The sequence below is a fragment of the Sarcophilus harrisii genome, chromosome 6 (genome assembly GCF_902635505.1).
Source record: "Sarcophilus harrisii chromosome 6, mSarHar1.11, whole genome shotgun sequence".
Lineage (NCBI taxonomy): Eukaryota > Metazoa > Chordata > Mammalia > Dasyuromorphia > Dasyuridae > Sarcophilus > Sarcophilus harrisii.
Window position 1 is genome coordinate 249,785,411 of NC_045431.1, and position 25,182 is coordinate 249,810,592.

General features: G+C 34.1%; 2 protein-coding genes across 2 annotated transcripts; both read right to left on the reverse strand.

Annotated features, from left to right (window-relative positions):
- Window positions 1-7,266: 7,266 nt before the first annotated feature.
- Window positions 7,267-8,205, reverse strand: LOC100924254 (olfactory receptor 1009-like). Its single transcript, XM_023506435.1, has one exon. It carries the CDS (start codon window positions 8,203-8,205, stop codon window positions 7,267-7,269), a length of 939 nt encoding a protein of 312 aa, XP_023362203.1.
- Window positions 8,206-20,715: 12,510 nt separating this feature from the next.
- Window positions 20,716-21,660, reverse strand: LOC100923986 (olfactory receptor 5G3-like). Its single transcript, XM_003773926.2, has one exon. It carries the CDS (start codon window positions 21,658-21,660, stop codon window positions 20,716-20,718), a length of 945 nt encoding a protein of 314 aa, XP_003773974.2.
- Window positions 21,661-25,182: the final 3,522 nt, after the last annotated feature.

The window sequence follows — 25,182 nt, forward strand, 5'->3', positions numbered from 1 at the left end:
ATTCTTTCCCTGGCTGACTATGACACTCTTCAACATAAGTCCATTGGAATTGCCTAGAATCACCTCCTTGTTAAAACAACAACAAAAGAAAGCAATTCCATCACAGTTAATCACACAATCTTGTTGTTTCTGTGAGTCAGCACTGACACAGCACAGGTGCTTCTGTTTCCCTGCTGCTCAGCTGCTACCTGTAGAGGAAGCTTGGTAAACTTCCCTTGCTCTAAAAGCAGATCCTAACTTTTTTTTTAATGAGTGAAAAGACAAAGAGGACTCTAACTATAGACAGTTTCTTTGGTGTAAGAGAAGAATCTATTTCAAACCCTGAGGAGACTAAAAGCAGATTGTCTCTACATGAAGCTCCAAAAGGTGATATAACCTGTCCCCACTACACAAGACTCTCCTAGAACAAATTTAAAAGGATCTCAAAAGAGAGCTAGAAGAAAAATGGAGAAAGAAAAGGAAAACTTTGTAAGAGCATTTAGAAAAGATATATAACTTATTAAAAGATAGATTTGATAAAGTGGGAAAAAACAACTTCCTGAAAAACAGAATGAGTGAATTGGAAAGGAAAATAATTCCTTAAAAACAGAATTTGTGATTCCATAGATCAAAAAATTCCATAGAACAAAACAACTCATTTAAAAAGTCAATTGGACAAATACAAAAAGAAGCAAAAAGAGTAAAAAAAGAAAATAATTCACTAAAAACCAGAACTGAAAAATGGAAATGAATGACATGATGAGATATCAAGAATCAGTCAAGCAAACCCTCCCCCCCAAAAGAAAAAAAAATAGAACAAATGTAAATATCTACTTGAGAAAACAACTGACCTGTAAAATAGATCTAGGAGACACAATCTAAGGATTATTAGACTCTCTGAAAACCATGATGACAAAAAGAGCCTACACACTATTTTTCAGGAAATCATCAAAGAGAACTGTCCAGATGTCAGAGAATCAGAAGATAAAATAGCCACTGAAAGAATTCACTGAACACCTTCTGAAAGAAACCCCAAAATTACAACTCCAAGTAATATCATGGCTAAATTTCAGAGCATTACACCAAGGAAAAAATATTACAAACAGCCAAAATAAAAAAAAAAAAAAAACAATTCAAATACCGAGGAGCCACAATTTAGGATTATTGAGGATCTAACAGCTTCTACCATAAAGGATTGAAGGATCTGGAATCTGATATTCCAAAAGGCAAAGGAACTTGGAATGCAGCCAAGAATAAACTACCAATGTAATGGAGAGAGCCATCTACACCCAGGGAGAGGACTAAGGAAAATAAGTGTAGATCACAACATAGCATTTCCACTCCTTCTGTTATTGCCTGCTTGCATTTTTGTTTTCCTTCTCAGGTTTTTTCCTTTCTTTCTAAATCCAAGTTTTCTTGTGTATCACGATAACTGTATAAATATTTATACATATATTGGATAATATAAATAACATATTGTTAAACATATCTAACATGCATTGGACTACCTGCCATCTGAGGAGGGGTTGGGAGGAAGGAGGGAAAATTCAGAAGAGAAAGTTTTGCAAGGGTCAATATTGAAAAATTACCCATGCATATGTTTTGTAAATAAAAAGCTATAATAATAACGATAATGATAAAATTAAAAAAAAAGTTATCAAACTGTGTATACCTTTTGATCCATCAATGTTACTATTGGGCTTATATCTCAAAGAGGCACCACACATGCAAAAATGCTTGGGGCAGCCCTCTTTATAGTGGCAAGAAACTGAAAACTGAGTGGATCCCAGTCAGTTGGAGGATGGCTGAATAAGTTATGGTATATGAATTTTATGGAATATTATTGTTCTATAAGCAACAATCAGCAGCATGATTTCAGAGAGGCTTGGAGAGGCCTACATGAAGCGATGCTAAGTGAAATGAGCAGAACCAGGAGATCACTATACCTGGAAACAAGAAGACTATATGACAATCAATTCTGATGGATGTGGCTCTCTTCAACAATGACATGATTCAAACAAGTTCCACTTGTTCAGTGATGGAGAAAGCTTTCTACACTAAGAGAAAGAACTGTGGGAAAAGAGTGTGGACCACAACATAGCATTCTCACTGTCTCTGTTATTTGCTTGCATTTTGTTTTCTTTCTCAGTTTTTCTTTTTCTTCTTTCTTGATCTGTTTTTTTCTGCATCAAGATAACTGTATAATTATGTATATATATATTGGATTTAACATGTATTTTTAACATATTTAATATGTATTGGACTACCTGTAAGCTGGGGGATGGGGTGGGGCAAAGGAGGAGAAAATTTGCAACAAAATGTTTTGCAAGAGTCAATGTTGGGAAAATTACTTATGCATATGTTTTGTAAATAAAAATCTTTAATAAAAAAATTTTAAAAATTGAGTTCAAAATTCTCTAATTCTTTTCTGCCCCTTCTCAACTCTTGATAAGATCAACAATATGATGTTGAATATATATGTAAAGTAACAGAAAATGATCTACATATTATCTATGTTGCAGAAGAAAACATATGCAAAAATGAACAAGAAAAATAAAATGAAAAAGCATGCTTCAATTTAGCAAGATAGATATAAGAATGTTTATTGAAAGATTAACAATTCAATATTATTTTTGACTTTACATTGTTGTAGCTTTGCAAATTTCCTAGTAGTTTCACATTTGGTATATAATTAATCTGAGACATGAAGATTATAAAAATATTTTTGTATAGTCATTATATATACACATATATTCTTATAGTCACATTCATGTAGTACTTTGCTAGCATCAAATAAATTTGCAGACTACCCAATGGTATTTGTATACCAATAGCTCATAAGGATAGAAAATTCACACTTTTCCAACTACAGAATTTTTTTGTTTACTGTTTCCCCATCTTTTTTTGGCAAGGTAATCGTTCTTTAGAACTATTTTCAGAGTACTTTAATATATTAATTTTCTCAAAATTCCTGATTTCCTACACTCTGTCCCCAAGGTTATGGTTCTTAATGTTTTATCCTTCTTCTTTTAGTAAAATAAAATAAAACAAATAAAATTACAGTTTTTACAACTTCAAAATATTTTAACCTCATCTTGAACAGGTAGCTCTAAGAGACTTCTGCCAGGGCACATAGGTAAATTGAGTTGCTGTATTTCCTCTTTTCCTATGCTCTTGCTGATCAGTCTTACTGCCTTAAAATTTCAACCATGGTACTGTCTTTGTCAGATAAAACCAAATAGGAGCTCCACAACTTGGGACAAATATAGTAGAACTGTGGAAGAGAATGGGGAAATAGACATGACATGGGGTTCAAAAGTGGACAAATTACTATTAATGGATGTTAGATTAGAGAGTGGTCATAGCATATGAGTAACTTTAAGGTCAGAATCTTCAAAGGATGGAAGGTTTAAAGTAGCAAAGAAGACTGAAAACTCAGTACTGAACTTCTTGAGGAGGGAGAGTGAATGGAGGCTCATAGATGATGGTAATAAGAATCTGGATAGAATGAGATGAGTTTTAAAGCAGAAATAGTTACTGAATGATAGTGGTGAATTAAATAACCAAGTTTGGTATAAGGAGCTAAGAGAATTTTAACTTCTCCTGGATCTATGTGTCTGATCATGTGAGAGAATGAAAAATCAACGTTGGAGAGGGTAGTAACAATTATGGTGTCTTTGGGAGTTCCAAGAATATGGAAAATATATATGAAGAAGCAATGTACAATCATAGGCAAACAGTTTGGACATAGGAGAGACCTGGGACTTCACTTACTTTAAAATTTTTTCTTACAGATGTAGAAATTAAATCCCAGAGGCATTAAGAATGAAAAAATGAATTCAAAACAGTAATGTGCTTTATATGTGGCAAACATTCTACTGCCGACACCATATATATGTAAAATAACAGAAAATTATCTATATATTTGCTATGTTGCAGAAGAAAACATAGGCAGAAATAAACAAGAAAAATAAAATGAAAAAGTATGCTTCAATCTAGCAAGATAGATATGAGAATGTTTATTGAAAGATTAACAATTCAATATTATTTTTGACTTTACATTTTTGTAGCTTTGCAAATTTCCTATTAGTTTGGCATATTATAATTAATCTGAGACATGAAGATTATAAAAATATTTTTGTATAGTCATTATATATACACATATATTCTTATAGTCACATTCATGTAATACTTTGCTAGCATCAAATAAATCAGCAGACTATCTAATGGCTTTTGTGTACCAATGGCTCATAAGGATAGAAAATTCACACTTTTCCCTCTACAGAATTTTTTTGTTTACTGTTTCCCCATCTTTTTTTGGCAAGATAATCTTTCTTTACAAGTATTTTCAGAGTACTTTAATATATTAATTTTCTCAAAATTCCTGATTTCTTAGACTTTCTCCAATGTTATGGTTCTTAGTATTTTATCCTTCTTCTTTTAGTAAAACAAAATAAAATAAAACAAATAAAATTACAGTTTTTACAACTTCAAAATATTTTAACCTCGTCTTGAATAGGTAGCTCTAAGAGACTTCTGCCAGGGCACATAGATATATTGAGTTGCTGTATTTCCTCAGTCTTACTGCATTAAAATTTCAACCATGGTATTGTCTTTGACAGATAAAACCAAATAGGAACACCACAACTTGGGACAAATATAGTAGAACTGTGGAAGAGAATGGGGAAATATACTTGACATGGGGATCAAAAGTGTACAAATTACTATTAATGGATGTTAGATTAGAGAGTGGTCATAGCATATGAGTAACTTTAAGGTCAGAATCTTCAAAGGATAGAAGGTTTACAGTAGCAAAGAAGATTAAAAACTTAGTACTGAACTTCTTGAGGAGGGAGAGTGAATGGAGGCTTACAGAGGACGGTAATAAGCATCTGGATAGAATGAGATGAGTTTTAAAGCAGAAATAGTTACTGAATGATGGTGGTGAAGTAAATAACTAAGTTTGGTGATAAGGAGCTAAGAGAATTTTAACTTCTCCTGGATCTATGTGTCAGGTCATGTGAGAGAATGGAAAATCAACTTTGGAGAGGGTAATAACAATTATGTTATCTTTGGGAGTTCTAAGAAGATGGAGAATATATGTGAAGAAGCAATGTACAATCATAGGAAAACAGTTTGAAGATGGGAAAGACTCTGGACTTCACTTACTTTAAAACTTTTTCTTACAGATGTAGAAATTGAATCCCAGAGAGGTTAAGAATGAAAAAAATGAATTCAAAACATTAAAGTTCTTGATATGTGGCAAACATTCTACTGTGGACACCATATAAAAGCAAAGATAATCTTTATCCTTAAGAAGCTTATACTGTAAGACCATAGCCCTAGAGAAAGGGTGACCAGAGAGGGATACTTTAATGGAGAAAAATTACAGGGATGGTGAATTGGGGTGCATATTGGCATGCTCTATTAAGGAGCAATAGCAAAATTTATTTGAACATGGTTCCAGAACTGAGTAAGGTAGTGTAGTAAAGCTGGTTGTTAGGATTGTCAGTTACATAAACCAGAAGCAAGGAAATGAAACATGATTGAGGCTTTCATAATATATTGGATGAAAGGATTACAAGATGGATGGGTCAATTCTCAGGAAATTAGTTAAAGGTATGAGAGTTAGAATCCCACATGGCTAATGACAGAAACTTTCAGAAACAGCATCTTAAGATGAATGAATTCAATGCTAATTCCCTAAACTACAAAAAAGAAAGATTCCTTAAGGTCAAAGGAGAAAAGGGAGTCAGAGACCAATAGTATCTGGGGGTAAGGTTAGGATTGTGCTTACTAATTGAAGGATGAGGAAGAGAAGCAACAGGCTGTTGCTAGGGACCCTATACTTTTGTTGCTGACCTCACACCTGCTTACACACATAATCTAATCCACTCAGTCTAAGCAGATATCCAGCTACATGACTCATGCAAAGAGAAAATGTGGAGAGCATATTTTATAAATTGGTGGAAAGACACTCCAGAATATAGGTATGCCAGCCATAGGACCCCAATGGGGTCAAGTACAGCTTGGAAACCTGAAAAGTTTTAGCTCTGGGATGGGGTGTGTGGAGACAGTTAGAAGTGCACCTTCGGGTGCTAGGAATAGTGTATTGTGCAATCAATATCCAAGGCAAAGTCCCAGTTACCCTGTTTTAATTCCAACTTTGCCATTTTCAAATTCATCTTGTCTCCCATATTCAGAACCTTGAGGTAAGGTCTCTTTCTATGCCTCCCAATCATTTATAAAGTTCATTTGATTGCATCTCTGCAATGTTTCTTTGATTTGACTCCTCTTAATTCCCCTGATAACAACATTGCCACCTGGACTTTTGCTATTGCTCCTTTAAGATATTTCTTCTTCCTGTTTTGCCTTTCTCCATCTTCTTCCCCAATCCATGTAAAATGTCCTTTACAGTATCATTTACATGTATATATTTATCATTTTATTCTTTATTATTCAGTGACTCCATTTTGCATATCCTTAGAAGTAAAAGTGAATTTTTTATCTGAGTTTTCAATCAGCAATAATTGTTCCTTGATTAGACCTCATCGATGATACTGCCACTGAGTAAAACTCAAAGTCTTTATCTGAATGTCAGCATTTAATTATTTTAATAAGTAAATTTCATGTTGATGGCCATTAAATGGAATCTGTAATATTTGCTTCATAGAGTGGAGTTCATTCATTCATTATACTTACCTGAGTTCTCTTTGTTGAATGTTCTAAATTGTCTAAAATGTTCTAAATGTTTTCTACCTTCTGTGCTATCGTTTGATTTTATCGATTAAAATACATTAAATTAAACAAACAAAAACCAATCTTTGTTTTACATTCAAGGTCCTTCACTATCTGGTTATTTCTTCTCATATTTCTTTCCTCCAAGTCTTCTGTTCCAGCCTGATTCTCTCCTTCCACATTTGCTCACAGTTCCCAGTGCCTAGAATAACTTTCCCTCCTTTTATTTATTGGGGAAATTTCTATTTCTCTTCGAAATGTCAAATCAAGTGATAATTGTGCTGAACAAGGAATCATGTAAACTAAGTTTAAGCTTCCACTATATAACTTACCACCTATGTGATCCCAAGCAAATCATTTGCTCTCCTTCTCTTTGTGAGTGTTGGACTAGACCTTTCTCTCTCCATGTGTGTGCTCCTGTGATCTTCAAGAAGATTTTCTTTGTCAAGGATTACTTCCTCTCTTGTACCCAATAGCTCTCTGTTTTGCACTTCTCTGATGTGCTTCTCATGCTAATGTCATGGTACTCCAATTTTTAGTGTAGACAATTCACATTCTGATACAAAATTTAGCAATGGTTCTATGGATGGCATCTTTGACCTCTTTGTTCCTTAGGCTATAGATGAGGGGGTTCAACATGGGGATCACTGATGTATAAAACATAGAGACAAGTTTATTGGTGTCCATGGAGAAACTTGAGTTAGGACGCACATAGACAAAAAAGAGGGTACCATATAAAAGGGTGACAGCAGTGAGATGAGAAGAGCAAGTGGAGAAGGCTTTCTGTCTGCCTTCTGCAGATTGGATCCTGAGAATGGCTGTGAGGATGTAGATGTAGGAGACCAGGATGATCAGACCACTGAAAGTACCAACAATCCCAGCAATAACAAAAACTAATAACTTATTGATGCTGGTATCAGCACATATGAGGGAGAGAAGAGGAAAAATGTCACAAAAGAAGTGATTGATGACATTTGGGCCACAAAAAGGGAGGCGAAAAGCAGCAGGAGTGTGAATCATGGCATCTATGAATCCAGCAGCATAGGGGATAACCACAAGCTGGTTGCAGTGTTTCTGGGACATTGCAATGGAGTAAAGCAATGGGTTACAGATCGCAACATAGCGATCATAGGCCATGGATGCCAAGAGGAAACATTCAATGGCCACAAAGAACCCAAAGAACCATTGTTGTAAGGCACATCCCAGGAAAGAGATGGTCTTTTTCTCCTCAAAGAAATCTCTAAGCATCTTGGGAGCTACTATGGATGAAAAGCTCATGTCCACAAAAGACAGGTGGCTGAGGAAAAAATACATGGGAGTGTGAAGGCGGACATCAACCCGTATAAGGATGATCATTCCTAGATTGCCTGTCATGTTAATTAAATAAAACAATAGAACTAGAAGGAAAACGATGACCTGTATCTTTGGATGATACTTCAGGCCCACAAAAATGAACTCTGTAACTCCAGTGTAGTTTCCACTGGCCATTTATGCCTGGTTCTTTCTGTTGAAGGAAAGACAAAAATATACTTCCATGAGATTGCAGGACTTTTAATTCAAGAATTGCTTATGATCCAATTGTAGGAAATATATGGATATACCTTGTTATTTAGTTCAACACTTTCAGTTTACAGATGAAAAACTGGCACTTAAGAACATTAATATCATATCATTACAATTTAGGAGTCAAGATTTAAATCTAGGAATCCTAATTTCAAATCTACTCAACTGCCCTGTCATCTGAATCAATATCTTCAACCATATAAAGCTGTGTCTATGAAGACATATTCACCACCATTTGGTAGAGTTGCTTTTGTCTTGGTGGTGGTAGTGTTTCTTTGGGACTTTCAACTTTTGGATGAAAATTATGTTGTCAGTTGCTTGGGAATTCACCTAAATTAAATAGAATTGAAAGCCTATAATCAAGATTATATTTAGATTAGTTTTTCAGAAATAAATTTAATATCCAAAATGGTAAAATTATGGTTTTATGATGAAAAATTAAAGAATATATGTTAAGATATTGTGAACTTATTATCAAACCCACTCAAAACAAGTGGATGCAATAAAAGGAAGATATATTACATAATAATATATTTAAGTTTTAAAAATGTATAAGGTTTATTTGATGTCAATAAATTTAATTATGGTCCTTGGTCCCAAGTAATTCATGTAAAGCTATAAACTAATATGATCTGTAATTTGGCAGGATCTTCAAGAGCCTCTTCTTCATGTGGGGAAACTGAGGCCCAGAGAGAGGAAGTGGTTTGCCTGATATTACTCAATTAATGAGAAACTGCCATTGATTCCAATTTTTAGTCTCTGAATGCATGACTGTCTCTTGTCTTCCATGCTTCCTTCCTGTCCCAAATTCATTCAGAATACAGGAGTAAAAGAAGTTATTTATATCTACTTATCTTTATCCTCTGAAGATGGAGAATTAATCAAGATGGAGTAGGAATGGCAGTATTATTGGGTGAGTTAGAATGCTATAGGACCACAACCGAGGCTACTGGGAGGTGACTCCTAAGGAATCTTATGTAGGGAGCATCATTGTCCTAAATATTTCTTTCTCCAAGTAAAGTTCAAAGCTACAGGAACATTTTTTCACTAGAATAAACTTTATGTAATGTTATTGATTCCCACAAATTGTTGGGAAAAGATTGGGGGAAAAGGACAAAAATATCTGATAGTTTTCTATTTAAGATATTTTCACTCATTGAGTGCAGTAATCAATTGATTAGGAAGTGTTATCAGAGTTTTTGAAATGCTTATAAACTGGAGCAAAATTCCCGTTATTGCCCACTGGTTATTTCTCTGGTGAGAACCCAGAACTCAGAGGAATAAATACCCTTCAATAGCTGTGGGGTGGGAAATAGTAAGAAGACACAGACTGAAGTCTTGACTCTAGCACATGTTAATTTCCTTACCTAGAAGTCATCACAACAGTTCTCTCAGCTTTAGTTTTCCCATGTATAAAATTAGGATAACATGACTTATGTTGCCTATTTCATGATGCTGTTGTGAAGAAAGTGCTTTTCTCCTATTTTCCCCCATGAGCCAATGTAGTGGAGAGGGGGCTGGACTTGGCACTAGGAAAACATGATTTCAAACACTGATTATCTGTGTGATGCTAGGCAAGACATTTACCCCTCCTCAGCCTCATTTTCCTCCTCTACAAAATTGGGATAGTAAGAGTGTCTATCTTATATGGAACAAATAAGATAACATGGGAAACATGCTTTGTAAGCTGTTAAGTGCTAAGTAAAAATTAGTTATTCTTGTTAATATATATCTAAAATACTTCCCTTGTTATTCCAGAATCTAAAACTGCAAGATGTTAAGCAGGCTTATGTAAGCCTATTATAAATGGAAGTTGTTACTCAGGGTCAAGAAAGTCTGGGAGTGAAACCCTGACTCTGAAGCAAAGTAGCAGTATAAGTCATTTACCTGCTTCTTACCCCCTGACAGTCATCAATCAAATCGATATTTCTCAAACACCAACTCTGAGCCAGTAACACATATGTACATACATACATATTTTCATATATGTACACACATATAAATGCATACATGTGAACATATCACACATTTAGGGATATGTGTCTATATGAACTTATATACATCTATTATGTACTTGACATCTTGTTATCATAGATCTCAGTGATACTGCCATCATTTTGCTATTTCTATTGTCTTCAGAAGGGATAGCTTATTGGACAGGGAAAAGGAAGAATGCTGATAGATTAGTGCTGATTTAGTAGATAGATTTTTAAATAGCTGAACTGAAAATTTCCATTTTCTATTTCTCAAATATCCAGCATTTCAAAGGCATTTACCTTTTTAAACTTGAAGTCACATTCAGTATTTGTTCTGCTTTAGTTGATTGCACATTGTGGCAACAAAAAGACATTTTTTTAAAATAATTAAGTCCATCTAAAACAAGGAATGAAATGGACCAGCAGTTGATGGATAAGTAGTCCTTGAGCTACCTAATGGCCATGCCAAGTTTGGTCAGTATGGAACACTGTACTGGAACTCATCTATTATAAGTCAACCATATTATCATTGTATATTATCCCTACTATTTTAAATGTTTTAAAAGTTTGTTGAGGATTCCTTGAATTTAAAAAAAATGTAGAGAGGAAAAAATTTTTAAAAACTTACATGTTCTTGATATTTTGCCTTTTATAGGTAACAAGAAGAGGTTCTGAATGAATTGCCCAATCTCTGTTTTCTCATAAGTTTCTCTCTCACCCTTTCTCCTACACCCTCCAGTTCTCACCCATTTACACCTCAGTAAACAGAGAAGCTAATTCTATAGCAGGATCATAAGATTTCTTTGAGAAAAAAGGGAGTATTTTCTTCTCAAGAAGCATAGTTTCATCTCCTTTATCTTGGGGAGATATTCTCCCTCAAGTGTCCCTTTCCTTGGGAGTTGTTATTAAGGAGATAAACTAATTAGATGGGACTTAACCATCTTCATAACTTAAACTGGTCCATAGAGATCCTATTGAATATGAATATGCAACATTTTCTTTCTTTTAACTGAAGGAATTTTTATTTTCTTGTTGAATTATTTTTTCAAATATTCAAACTTCTTTGGAAAAACAAACACTCTTGGGATCACTCTGCCCTCACAGTACTAATTTTAGTTCCCCATATAAGCTTCTATTTAAATGGAACCTTGAGGTTTCTTTGTTTCTTTTTTTTTTTTTTTTTATTTAGGTAAGAACCAGTGGAAGTAGATAATGCTCAGTTGTATCCTCATTTTCAAGGAGTGGAAAGTAATAGATAGCTAAAGTAAATGACAAGCCCAACACTACAGACTGTGTATCTAGTACAATATTCTTTCCATTACACTATACTGTTTTGCTGTGTAACAAAGCAGTCATTAACCTTTTCTGATACTTCTCTTATCTGGAACATAAGAAGGGAAAACTAGATAGTCCCTTGATTCCAATTCTAAATTCCAATTCCAATTCTAAATATGTGATCCTATGAGCCAACTCCAGCTTTGACATTAAGATTTACTACCATATTTGTTCTGTATGGGGCAAAGTCATTCGTATATACATCTTCAAAGGGAAAGAATTCTGAGCTCAAATCAAAATTTGAGATGTTGATATTTATTAGCTATGACCCTTGATTGAGCTCCAGTTTCTGTAATTGAAAAAAATATATATAACTAAAGGTTGTAGAATTTATTTCATAAGATTGATATGAAAGTTAAAAAAGATAATTGATATAAAGTGCTTTGAAAACTTTAGAACATTGCACAAATATAATTTATTGGGATTTTAGGGGGTAAAGTTTTTGATTGGAATTTGTAGACATGTGTTCCAATGCAATCTAAGTGTGTATCTAGTTGTGTATTCTTTGAAAAGTCAATTAACTTCATGGAGCTTCAGTTTCACCATTTCTAATATGGAGATAATAATTGTTCTGCTATCTACCTTATGGAGTTTTGAGCTTTTAGCAAACTTTCAAATGCTATAGAAAAACGAATTATTATAATTGTTATTAGAAAAGGTTTTCAATCATATATATTTCCTTAATAGTAATAAGGTTCCCCATTTTCAGTTCTGAATATTTTGAAGAACACTTTTACATATAGCAACCAAGTCACCATAATGATCTTATAAGGTTGGGAGAGTATTACTATTATTCCATTTTTTAAGAAAAGGAAACGATGGAGAAGGTAAGAGACTCATCGAAGGTAACACATTTAGTTGTTCCAAGTTGAGGAAAATTTCTACGATATTAAAAAATTCTAGAAGTTTTAGAAATAACAAAATTTTAAGGATATGGTAAGAATATGATCAGAGAGAATAAGCCCTTGTCATAAAACTCAAAATTTGTTTTAATAGCTTCCCCCCCAAAAAAAATATGCAAAAATACTTTTCAACATTCATCTTATCAAAACATTGTGTTCCAAATTTTTCTCCCTCTCTTTTCCTCACTCCCTCCCATTGACAGCAAATAACCCATTATAGGTTAAATACATGCAATCCTTCTAAAGACATTTCCATATTCCTCATGCTGTACATAAAACATCAGAACAAAAGGTGATAGAAAAAAGGTAAGCAAACAACAACAAAAGTGAAAACACTGTGCTTTGATCCACAGTTTCCACATTCTTCTCCTGGTTGCCTATGGCTCTCTTCATCACAAGTCAAATAGAATTGTCTAGAATCACCTCATGTTGAAAAGAGCCAAGTCCATCCATTTGATCACACAATCTTGTTTCTGTGAACAAGTTCTCTTGGTTCTATTTACTTCAGTTAGCATCAGTTAAGTCTTTCCAGACTTTTTTGAAATCATATTGCTCATAATTTCTTATGGAAAATTAATATTCCATTATATGTATATGCTTAATTTATTTAGCCATTCCCTATCTGATGGGCAATCATTCAATTTTCAGTTCCTTGTCACTACAAAAAGGGCTGCTACAAATAGTTTTTGCAAATGTGGATCCTTTTCACTTTTTTATGATCTCTTTGGGATACAGGCCCAGTGGAGACAGTGCTGGATCAAAGGGTATGCATAGTTTGACAGCTTTTTGGGCACAGTTCCAAATTGCTCTTCGGAATAGCTATGTTAATTCACAAGTCCACCAACAATGTATTAATATTCCATTTGTAACATTCCCTCCAACATTTATTATTATCATTTTCTGTCATGCAATCTGACAATATAAGAGGTATGAATTGGTACCTCAAAACTGTTTTAATTTGAATTTTTCTAACCAATAATGATTTGAACATTTTTTTTCATGATTATAAATGACTTTAATTTCATTATCTGAAAATTATCTGTTTATATCCTTTCACTATATATTGAGTGGGGAATGGCTTGTATTCTTATAAATTTGAATCAGTTCTCTAGATATATTAGAAATGAGGCCATTATCTGAAACACTGGATATAATTTTTCCATCTTTTTCCTTACCTTCTAATCTTGGTTGCATTAGTTTTGTGTGTACACATTTTAAAAAAAAATTAAAAATCTATTTAAAAAATCTATTCCACATTCTCTAATGTTTTCTACTTCTTCTTTGGTCATAAATTCCTCCCTCCCCTCTGATCTGAAAGGTAGACTATTCATTTTCCCCCTAATTTCCTTATAGTATTACCCTTTATATCTAAATAATGAGCCCATTTCAACCTTATCTTGCTATAGGATATTAGATATCAGTCAATGCCTAATTTCTGCCATACTATTTTCCATATTTCCTAAAAAAAATTTGTGAAATAGGGATTTCTTTTTCTAAAATGGGACTATTTAAATAATTTATTTCCTCTTTTGTTAATCTGGGCAATCTATATTTTTGTAGGTATTCCTCCATTTCACTTAGGTTATCAAATTTATTGGCATAAAGTTAGACAAAGTACCTCCTAATTATTGCTCTAATTTCCTCTTCATTTGTGGAAAGTTCTCCCTTTTCAATCTTGAGTCTAACAATTTGATTTTCCTCTTTCCTTTTTCTAATCAAATTAATTAAATGTTTATCTATTCTGTTGTTTTTTTTCACAAAATCAACTCAGTTTTATTTATTAATTCAATAGTATTTTTTACTTTTAATTTTATTAATCTCTCCTTTTATTTTTAAAATTTCAAATTTGGTATTTGCGGTTTTTTAATTTGTTCTTTTTCTAGCTTTTTTTTTTTTTTTTTTTTTTTTGGTTTAGTTAGTAAAGTTTTACCTTAGTTTAGTTTAGTTTTTAGTTAAACTAGCTATTTAGTTTTTAGTTAGAAGACCAATTTATTGATCTTCTCTTTCTTTATTTTATGCAAATAAGCATTTAGAGCAGGGGTCCTCAAATTACAGCCCGTGGGCAGTTTATCCCCCTCACCCAGCTATGAAGTTTCTTTATTTAAAGGCCCACAAAACAAAGTTTTTGTTTTTACTATAGTCCGGCCTTCCAACAGTCTGAGGGACAGTGAACTGGCCCCCTATTTAAAAAGTTTGAAGACCCCTGATCTAGAGGTATAACATTTCCCTTATTACTGCCTTGGCTGCATCCCACAAATTTTAGTATGCTGTTTCATTGTTGTCATTCTCTTGAAATTATTGATTGTGGCTGGGTGTGGTCAGGTCTTGTGAAATTCTGACATTTTGGAGTTCACTATTTACCTTTTGTGTTTGCTTTGGATGTTTTATAACTTCTCTGCTGATCTGCTGGCTTGCAGCCAGGACAGAGTAGCCAACACTGCTGCAGATTCTTCCCCATAGATTTTCCACCATGAGGAACCCCTACCGCCCCAGACTCTATGATACACTCAGCGTCTGTGCTCGGCCTGCTTGCACTTGGCCCGCTTCCCTCTGTGGCCAATTGAAATAGACATTTTCTGGCAATCTTCAGAATTATCTTTTGCTGGTAGTTTGTTATACTCCTAATAATCGTGGATTGTGCTGGTCCAGAGTTAATTCAGAGGCCAGATTTGGTAATTAGTCTGAGGGTTGTAGGAAAAGATCATAAAGAAGAGTGCATCCTCTCCACCATCTTGGCTCCACCCTTCAGTAGAGATTTTAGCTGGAAATAGTGATTTCTTATCCCAGAAGCTGGAGTCTCTGAGTTTATCAAACATTAGATACCTATAGTCATTGACTATTTTATCTTGTGAATATAATCAATTCTACTGATCTTCTACTTTTAGCTAGTACCAAATGATTTTGATGACCATCACTTTATAATATAATTTAGGCCTGGTACTGTTAGGCCACCTTTCTTTGCATTTTATTAATACATTTCATAATTGATATATAATATAATTAATATATCAATTCATTTAGTTCTTGCTTTGTTTTAGCAGGTAGACTCCCAAATATTTTTTTATTATCTACTGTTACTTTAAATGGGATTTATCTTTCTAACTTTTGCTACTCAACATTGTTGGTAACATAGAAATGCCATTGATTTATGTGGATTTATTTTGTGTCCTGCAAATTTGCTAAAGTTATTAATTGCTTCTAGTGTTTTTTTAGCTGATTCTCTAGGATCATCATCCTATAGCATCATATCATCTGCAAACAGTGAAAACTTGGTTTCCTTGTTACCTACTCTAATTCCTTCAATTTCTTTTTATTCTCATTTCTAAAGCTAACATTTCTAGTACTATACTGAATTGTGGTGGTGATTATGAGCAACCTTGTTTGAAAATGCTTCTACTTTATTACCATTACATATAAAGCTTGATGATAGTTTTACATAAGATACTACTTGTCATTTTAAGAAAAACTCCATTTATTCCTATACTCTCTCTAAATGTTTTTAATAAGGTTGGGTGTTTTATTTTGTCAAATGCTTTTTCTGCATCTATTGAGATAATGATGTGATTTCTCTTAGTTTGGTTATATCTGTGATCAATTATGCTGATAGTTTTCCTGATATTGAGTCAATTCTTTTTTCACCTCTAATTTTTTAAATTATATCATTAAATAAAGTAAATGTATAACCACACACTTTATGTATATCTCTTCTAACTGTCCTGACAAAGGTACAGTTCTCAAGAGTTACATGTATCTTCTTCCCATATGGGGATAAGAACATTTTAACCTTTTAAAACACTTTTTTTTTCTATTTACCTTTTTTATATCTCTCTTCAGTCTTGTTTTTATAAATCCAATTTTCTGTTCAGTTCTGCTCTTTTCATCACAAATGATTGAAAATTCCCTATTTCATTGAATGCCCAAGTTCCCCCCTGAAAGATAATGCTTAATTTTGCTGAGTCCATGATTTTTAGATGTAGTCCAAGTACTTTTGTCTTCAGGAATATAATATTCCAGGTTCTCCCATATTTTAATATAGAAGCTGATAAGTCTTTGGTAATCCTAATTGTGGTTTTTTAACATTTGAATTATTTCTTTTTGACTGCTTACAATATAATTCTGGAATTTAGCTATAATATTCCTTGGAGTTTTCATTTGGGGTTTCTTTCAGGAGGTGATTGATGAATTCTTTCAATGACTGTTTTACTCTTTGGTCCTGGGATATCAGAGCAGTTTTTTGATGATTTTTTGAAAGATGTTGACCAGGCTTTTTTTCATCATGGCTTTCATGTAATCCAATTATACGTAAAAGTCTCTCTCTTGATCAATTTTCTAGGTCAGTTGTTTTTTCAGTGAGGCATTTTATGTTTTCTTCTATTTTTCATGTTTTAAAATGTTTCATTGATTCTTGATTTCTCATTGAGCCATTCACTTCCATTTGTCCATCTAATTGTAACTTTTAGCAAATTATTTTCTTCAGTTTTTCACCTCCTTTTACATTTAGCCATTTGAACTTAAAATGGAGATGTTTTGTTCAGTGCTAACTTCCCCAATTTTATTTTAAGCGGTTGTTTTCTTCAGCATATTTTTCCCTTTCATCAAATTTGTTTTTAAGCATTTGTTTTCATCAGTCAATTTCTGTACTTCCTTTTTTGAGGGCTGTCCCCCTCAAACTTTCATAACTCTTGCAATGCTATCATTTCTTTTCCCCATTTTTCTTCTATTTCTCTTTTAAGATCCTTTTAAAATTTTTCCAAGAGAGTATTTTGAACTGCTAACCAATTCATCTGCTCCTTTAAGGTTTCATTTGCAGGTAGTTTGCATTTGCTGTCTCCTTTTGAATTTGTGTTCTATTCTGGCCTTTCTCCATAGTAGTTCTTTATGTCAGAGCTCTTTTTGATTTTTTTCTCATTTTTAAAGGTTGTGGTCTGCTCTTAGGGCATGGGGAGATTTTTCTGAGCGTCCTCTGCAGGGCAACAAGAGCTTCCCACTGACTATACTGGGAGTGTTGCTGTGGGCTTCCCCGCTGCACTGAATGGCTTGGCCAAGTCTTGCCTGTTTTAGTGGGATGCAGAGGTTCACAATTTGCCCTCTGTTGTTGCATTGGAGGTCTCATAGCTAGTCTGTTGCTCTGGCCTTTTGAACCAGGAAAGAGTAACCAATGGTGCTGTGTTTTAGCTAAGAGTCTCTTGCTAGATTCCCTGAATTAGGCATCCCTGCAATGGGATTTCCTGTGCTAATCCTCCCCACTACCCACCTCAGCTGAGCTGCATTTGCCCTTGCCAAATTGAGACAGACTTTTTATGAGGTCTTTACAAGACATCTTAAGCTGGAAAATTATTATCCTTCAAATGTTTATGGGTTCTGTCACTCCTAAATCTGTTGAGAAGCTTAGTTTAGTGTTGATTCTGGGGGAAGCCAGGAAGAGTTCAGACAATGTCCATTGTACACTCTGCCATCTTGATTCTGTTCCCCGCCCAACATAATTCTTCAAAAAAAAAAAAATAAATAAAGGCTCATACTCCCTAAATTATATTTTTTCTCTGAGGGAAAAAGGAACAAAACAATGTGTAAGAGAACATTTTTTCCCTCTCTATTCTGTTATTTAAAGCTATTTGGCTTTATCTAGTATTGAAATATTCATTTTAGCTTTCTTTACTTTTAATAATCATAAATGCTATAAAAATCTGTGTATTATTGAAATTAAACAAATATGTTGTTTTGGCCATTCTAGTGGCCACCTGTGAAAATTTTAATTATCAGAATTATTTTACTAACCTAGAATAATGATACATGCAAAATATCTTTTTTCAAATGAATCAATGAAATGTTTATTAAATATTTAACTATCTGTAAGGTATCAGGCTAAACGTTGATAATTCAATTAGAAAAATAAGACATGTCTTACTCTCTTAGGAGCCCCCATTCTTATGAAGTAGATAGTACATATGGAAGTTTTAGCTACAAGCCACATGAAAAGGTCTCAAGGTCTTAAAAGTATAGCAGCAAAACAGATTATATTTTTAATTCTTCAATGTCATTTCTACTGGTCTGTTATCCTGTAATTTTTTAATAAAATTATTTGTTTCTATAATTTATTCTTTGATCTACATATCCATCAAGATTATATTATTTATTCTCTAAATAAGTTTGAATTATTTTTCCTTAATGGCCTTTATTGGCTATTATTTTATCATAAGGATGTGTCATATTTTTTGTTTATGAATTTTCAGGATCATCATATAGGCATTTTATAATAAATGAGTCATGCTAAGCTCACTTAGATGCATATTCCTTTTGATTCCTATTTAGAACATATCAGAGATATTTGATCAGAGATAATATTTAAATTTCATTTTAGGTTCTCAAATACATTGTTTATTTCTTGAGGAAACTGGTCACGCTCTGAAATGGGTACCCCATTTTTGCCAAGTCCCCAATTATTGCAACCATGCTGTCCATATTCCCACAAACTTGTAAAACACTCACTTTATATAATAATAATATTAATAACATTAGTTGTTGTTATTCTTGAGTTATTTTCAGTTACCCAGGACTCTTCATAATCTCATTTTGGAATTTCTTGGCAAAAATACTGGAGGATTTGCCATTTCCTTCTCCAGCTCATTTTATAAATGAGGAAACTAGATCTAAGGAGTAATTTATGAACTAAGATCCACACACACACGCACATATATACACACACATGCAGTCAGTGAAACTTACTTTCACAAAATATAAAATTACAAAATTAGGATTATTCAATAATAGTAATACAAGACATCCCCCCAAAGATTGTGACCCTTCATTAGGGTATGTTGAATTTAAGAGGAAAGGATTTCAAGCTTAGAATGAACATGTGGTATAAGAAGTGACTTCTAGCTAGTAATTGCTGGGAATCCTTTTTTTTCCCCCCATTTGCAGAATGATCCTGCAGTTCTTGTTAAGCTTGATTAGTCTGTATGTACTGTAACACTGCCACCAGGTAGACTGCTGGGATACCAATTTAAAGAATGGAAGTAGGAGACTTTTGGAAGATTACAAAGGGTTCCTTGAGTCAAAAGCAGAGTGGGGAGGTGGTGGGTAGAGAAATGACATCAATACTTAGTCTGGACTTAAAGCCTTTTCTCTCCTCCAGGTGGGTGGTTGGTCCTTAGGAATTTATTGCAATGTTTTACTTTAGGAAATAAATCATTTTGTTTTCATTGTAGCTATTATTTTTGGACTTTGTCATTATTGTGGCTACTGCTTCTTCTGTTTTTTAAGTGGTTTCCTTCAATTTGTTGAATTTTCTCCCCAACTCCTTGTCTTAGAAATATTTACCAGAGACCCTTAATATGTGATCTTGGCTAGACCTTCAACAGATCCTCAGTATTTAAATGGCTAAAGAAAACAAAGACCTTAGCCATTGATATTACTTCCTGGTTTCATAAATAAAAATGTCATGAAGGACACTAGCATCTCCTAGATGATTGGCTGGCAGATTAACAAGGGCAATTTAGAAGCAGGAGACCACACATTGTACTCTCATTGCATGCTTTTGTTGAGAATCCTTTCTAGGATATAACAAAATAAATCTTTTTTCTATTAAATAACTTACAAGTGTCTTAATTCATTACAATATCATATCGAAACTATTGGAAGACTAACATGAATGAAACAAAATTCAGCTACATCAAAAAAAAAAAAAGAAAATGAGAAATGGGAAATAGAAGGGAAAATAAATCAGTGAAATTTAAATAAGGAACAAATCTTAAAATTAGTTGCATGTAACCAACAGTGAGGCTTGATTCTTGAAACCCAGCAGAGATCATGGGGTCACAAAGGAGAAGCCCTGAATTCCAATTCTGGCTCCATCATGACTGGGTCCATCATCCAGTGAACAATTTATTAAGCACCTAACACTATGCTAAGAGCTGGGTGATGTTACACACATAATGTAGCTTCCCTAGGCCTTGGTGCCTCACTTGTAAAAGGAGAGCTTGGTTTAAATGATTCCTAATATTCCTTGACACAAGAATGATTATCAAACTTTTCATCAGTCTGTGTTGGAAAAGCACAAGTGCCTTTCCAGGATTCAGAAGTCAGGCCGGCAGTCCATGGCAATTATAGCTGAAAGATAATAAAGCATGCTTGTTAGGACTTCTCCATTCTAATCACCACCTACCTAAATCCTTTTCTGCCTTGCCAACAGATCTTCAAACAGAGAATGACAGAGGACTTTTTTACTTGCTCAATAGAGACATCTTCCTTTCCAAAGTCCTTCTTAATGCATTTTTAACCTCCTTGTTCCTCAAGCTATAAATAAGGGGGTTCAACATGGGGATCACTGCTGTATAGAACACAGATACCACTTTATTGAGATCCAGGGAGAAGCTTGCACTGGGACGCACATAGATGAAGAAAAGGGTTCCATACATGATACTGACAGCAGTCAGATGGGAGGAGCAGGTAGAAAAGGCTTTGGACTTCCCATCAGCAGAGCGGATCCTCAGGATGGCCATGAGAATGTAGACATAAGAGACAAGAATGGTTAGTCCGCTTAAGACTCCAACAACCCCAGCCATGATGAAAAGGATTAATTTAATGATGTGGGTGTCTGCACATGCAAGGGAGAGTAAGGGTGAGATGTCACAGAAGAAATGATTGATGACATTCTGGCCACAAAAGGGTAACCAGAAAGTTAAGGCCATATGAGTAGTAGAGGCTAGAAGGCCCATGGCATAAGGCCCAACCACAAGCTGTATACAGACACTTTGGGACATGATAACTGTATACAGTAATGGGTTGCAGATTGCCATACACCGATCATATGCCATTGCAGCTAAAAGAAAGGACTCAGTGGTTACAAAGAGTACAAAGAACCACATCTGGGCTGCACAGCCCAGAAAAGAGATGATTTTCTTCTCCACAAAAAAGTCCACCAACATCTTAGGTGTAACAGTAGAAGAAGAGCAGATATCCACAAAGGATAAGTGACTGAGAAAAAAATACATGGGAGTGTGAAGCTGGGAGTCTATCCATATCAGAACGATCATGCCCAAGTTCCCAAAGACAGTGACAAGATAAAAAGACAGAAACATTAGAAAGAGGAAAACTTGCTGTGGGAGATGATTTGTAAATCCCAAGAAAAGAAATTCAGTCACCATAGTTTGATTCCTAGCTTCCATTATGTGTTGTAATCTGCTAGGAGAAAGAGAAAGAACATCTCTATTAATAATTCTGTCTCCAGATTTCAGCATAATTGAGTTACCGGATCTAGAATGCTCTGTCTCCTTTCCTTCCCCTCTTAAAAATGATGACAATGACTAGCATTTCTATAGAGCTCTAAGATTTTCAAAGCACTTTACAAATGTTATCTCATTTGATTCTTGTAACAATGCTGGGAGGTAGTGCCAATTATTCCCCTTTACAGATAAAGATACTGAAGCAAATTAAGTGTTTTGCCAGTTATCACTCTATTAATGAGTGTTGGAAGAGGTAAACACCTAAACAAAGTGCTTCCTCTCTGGTACTCTAACCATAGCACCATTTACCTGCCCCTGCGATATCTAGCTTTCATGAAGGCACAATTCCAATGCTACTTTATACTAGCAAGCTTTCCTGATGATTTGTACTTGTCAGTGTGTGTTTCTTTCTCTCTCTCTCTCTCTCTCTCTCTCTCTCTCTCTCTTTCTCTTTCTCAGTACCTGTCTGCTTTATACTATTTATTTGTATTTTCTCATTTTCCTTTTTCCCATTTCCTAGTAAAATAAATTCTTTGAAGTTTTGTCTTTTTGTTCCTAGGATCTCACATTATTTCTTTTTTTTACATGATACACACAAAATAATGTTTGATTAATGTTTATTGAATGAAATAACTTCCTGGCTCAAGACTTCTGAAGTCTTCAGTTGGATCTTTTATAGGCTTTCTTCATGTATTTTGAAAGCAGATAATTCAGGTAATGAGAAAAAAAATATTGATTTATAACTGAGAAGGAAAAAAAATCCATATCTCTCTATATATTGATTTCAGTATTGATTTCAGAGAATGTGCTTACATATATGTGTATGTGTTTGCATATTTGTATTTATTACTTGTATGGCTATGTCTTTATTGTTTGTATATGTATGTGAGTGTGTGTGCATATGAGTGTGTGTATAGTTTGTGTATATGTGTTTATTGTTTATGTTTGTATGTGTGATTCTGTGTTTGTGTTTGTGATTATGAGTGTGTGTGTGTGTATGTGTGTCTAGTCTTTCTTGCTCTTGAGCATTCATGATCTTCATGTTGCATTTGAAAGCACTGAAGTTCAAAGAAATGAATAGACATACTAAATGGTAGAGCTGGCATTAAAATTTCCTTCAGCTCCAAATTTCATGCTCTATTCAGTAAGAAACAGGATGTGAACCCAGGTATTCCTGATTCCAAACTCAGCACTAGGTCATGCGAATGTGTTTTGTGTATTCACGCATGAGTTTATGGGATTTTCAGCAGATATGTAGCTGACTCTAATATTACCATTAAAATATGATGACTTGCACAGTAATGTTTTCAGAGTTCATCATTGTTTCTCCCTTAGAAACAATGTTTTTACCTACACAGGAGCATAAATCAAGAAGAAGGAATTTCAGAGGCCATCTAGCCCAAACTTCTCATTTCACAGATGAGTAAACTGAAACTTCAAAGGGGAGTAAATTTCCACAAATAATCAAGAATCAGAGGTGTGATTTACATCAAAGAACTCTGATTCCAGAGTTATTACTCTTTACATGGTACCAAATTGCCCAGGAATATCATGACGTCTTCATGATGTTAATGCAATATTGCAATTCCTTTAATTCTTTTACAAAATAATAGCCTCATATAAGATGAGCATGAAAGTTCCTTCCAACTCCATAATTTGAAACCCATGATTTAGTTGAAGGTAGCTTGCCCTAGAAGAGAGAGTGCTGGATATGGGCTCAGAATGATCACAGTTGAAATCCTCTCACAAATTACCAACATGATGTTCCTAAACAAGCTCCTGTCTCTTGAATCTTGGTTTCCTGTGTTCTGTGGGGGCAATAAAGTCTGTTCACTTACCTGCTTGGATTGTTGGGAGGATCAGATGAGATGGCCCATGTAAAATATTTTGCCAGCTTTAAAGCATTCCATAAATATGAATTACACTTATCATCTCAGTCCATCATTTCATGTTGCAGAATCACAAAGTAGTTGGTCTGAGTTACTTTCTTTTAAGAACCTGTGGTATTGTTTTTATTCAATTCTTAACATCATTTTTAATGAGCCCCAGGGTAGTTTGTTAAATGCTGTTTCTCTGGGGAATCCATTTCTTAGAGGGAAATCTTCACTGGCTATTTCAAAATGAGTCTTAGAACGTAAAGAAAACCATTCACAATTTAGAATATGTGCAGCAAGTTAATCCCACCTTCCCTCGAGGCTAAATATCACAGCTTCTGCTTATCACATATAAAAGGTAGATTCTCTTATGTCTGAACAAATCATACAATTCTCTAATTGCTTTGAAAAAAGAATAAGTACTGATATACTCTGTTGGAATCTACTATAAAAGTTAGATGTGATTTCCTTGATCAGAAATTAGTTTTCTGATAAACCCCAAATATTTGAAGTTTTTATACCTGTATGTGAGCAATTAAATCATAGTGTTTGAGTCTAATATTAACCCATAGATGGATGCTGATTGACAGAAAAAGTCTCTGGGAAAATCCATGTTTAGAAGCATGGTACTTAGAGGGACAAGGTAATTGGAGATTATCAGTATCTTTGGTGGGAAAAGTGAGGCAAAGAAAGGAGAGTTTGCCTTCCATAATGATAGCTCCCAATGGAGAATATAGACTCTAAATAGTATTATATTTACTAACTTTAATATTGCATGCAAAATCAATATGGAAATCCAACAGAACTCGCATCAATTACAATGGTCAATGTTCATATCATACTTCCCAAGTGTAACATCAAATCCTTCCTGTCTCTTAACAATTGATAAAATGTTTGATAGGAATAAAACCATATGGTTATGGTTAGAAGAGAAATTGGACATCATCTAGTCCATTTTATAGAAGATGAAACTGATCCTCACAGAAGTAAAGTCACTTGTCCAAGATTACATGGATACAGTAGCAGAGTTGGTGGATCATGTAATTTGTAAGGGAGTGTGTTTGGACATTCAGTGGGAAGTACTTGTTGTTCAATGTTGTCTTTTTCTTTTTTTATTGGTTCCTTAATAGAATAGCAAGATTAATAATAATTTAAAAAAAGTTCTTGGGATCACTCAATAATCCACAGTAGCTCAAAATACAATATCTCACATTTTTGTGCCATTTCACAAAGCAATTTCACTGTAACAACATTATACCTTATTCTGTGATATATCATACTACCATTGTTCTAAGAGAGTTTTAGGCATTAAAAATCCTTTTTTTTAAAGTGACTAAACTGGAGATTAAAAGGAGACCTCTGGGAATGAGGGAGGAACCAAGATGGCAAAGTACTACATCTAAATTTTCCCAGCATTCTCCTGGAAACTTTAAAATTTACAATATCTTTCCACCATATTGAGGTTTCTAGATAGGAAAGCAATTATCTTTGTGTCTTTCATTCTTATCTCATTCCCTTAGACAATCAATCATGGGGGGTTTCCAGAATCTTGCAAAGAAATGATGCCTCAGTAGGAAACATTGGAATATGA

What these genes read in the sequence shown, in the direction of transcription:
- LOC100924254 (XM_023506435.1), bottom strand. Translation starts at nt 8,205, where the DNA reads ATGGCCAGTGGAAACTACACTGGAGTTACAGAGTTCATTTTTGTGGGC.
- LOC100923986 (XM_003773926.2), bottom strand. Translation starts at nt 21,660, where the DNA reads ATGGAAGCTAGGAATCAAACTATGGTGACTGAATTTCTTTTCTTGGGA.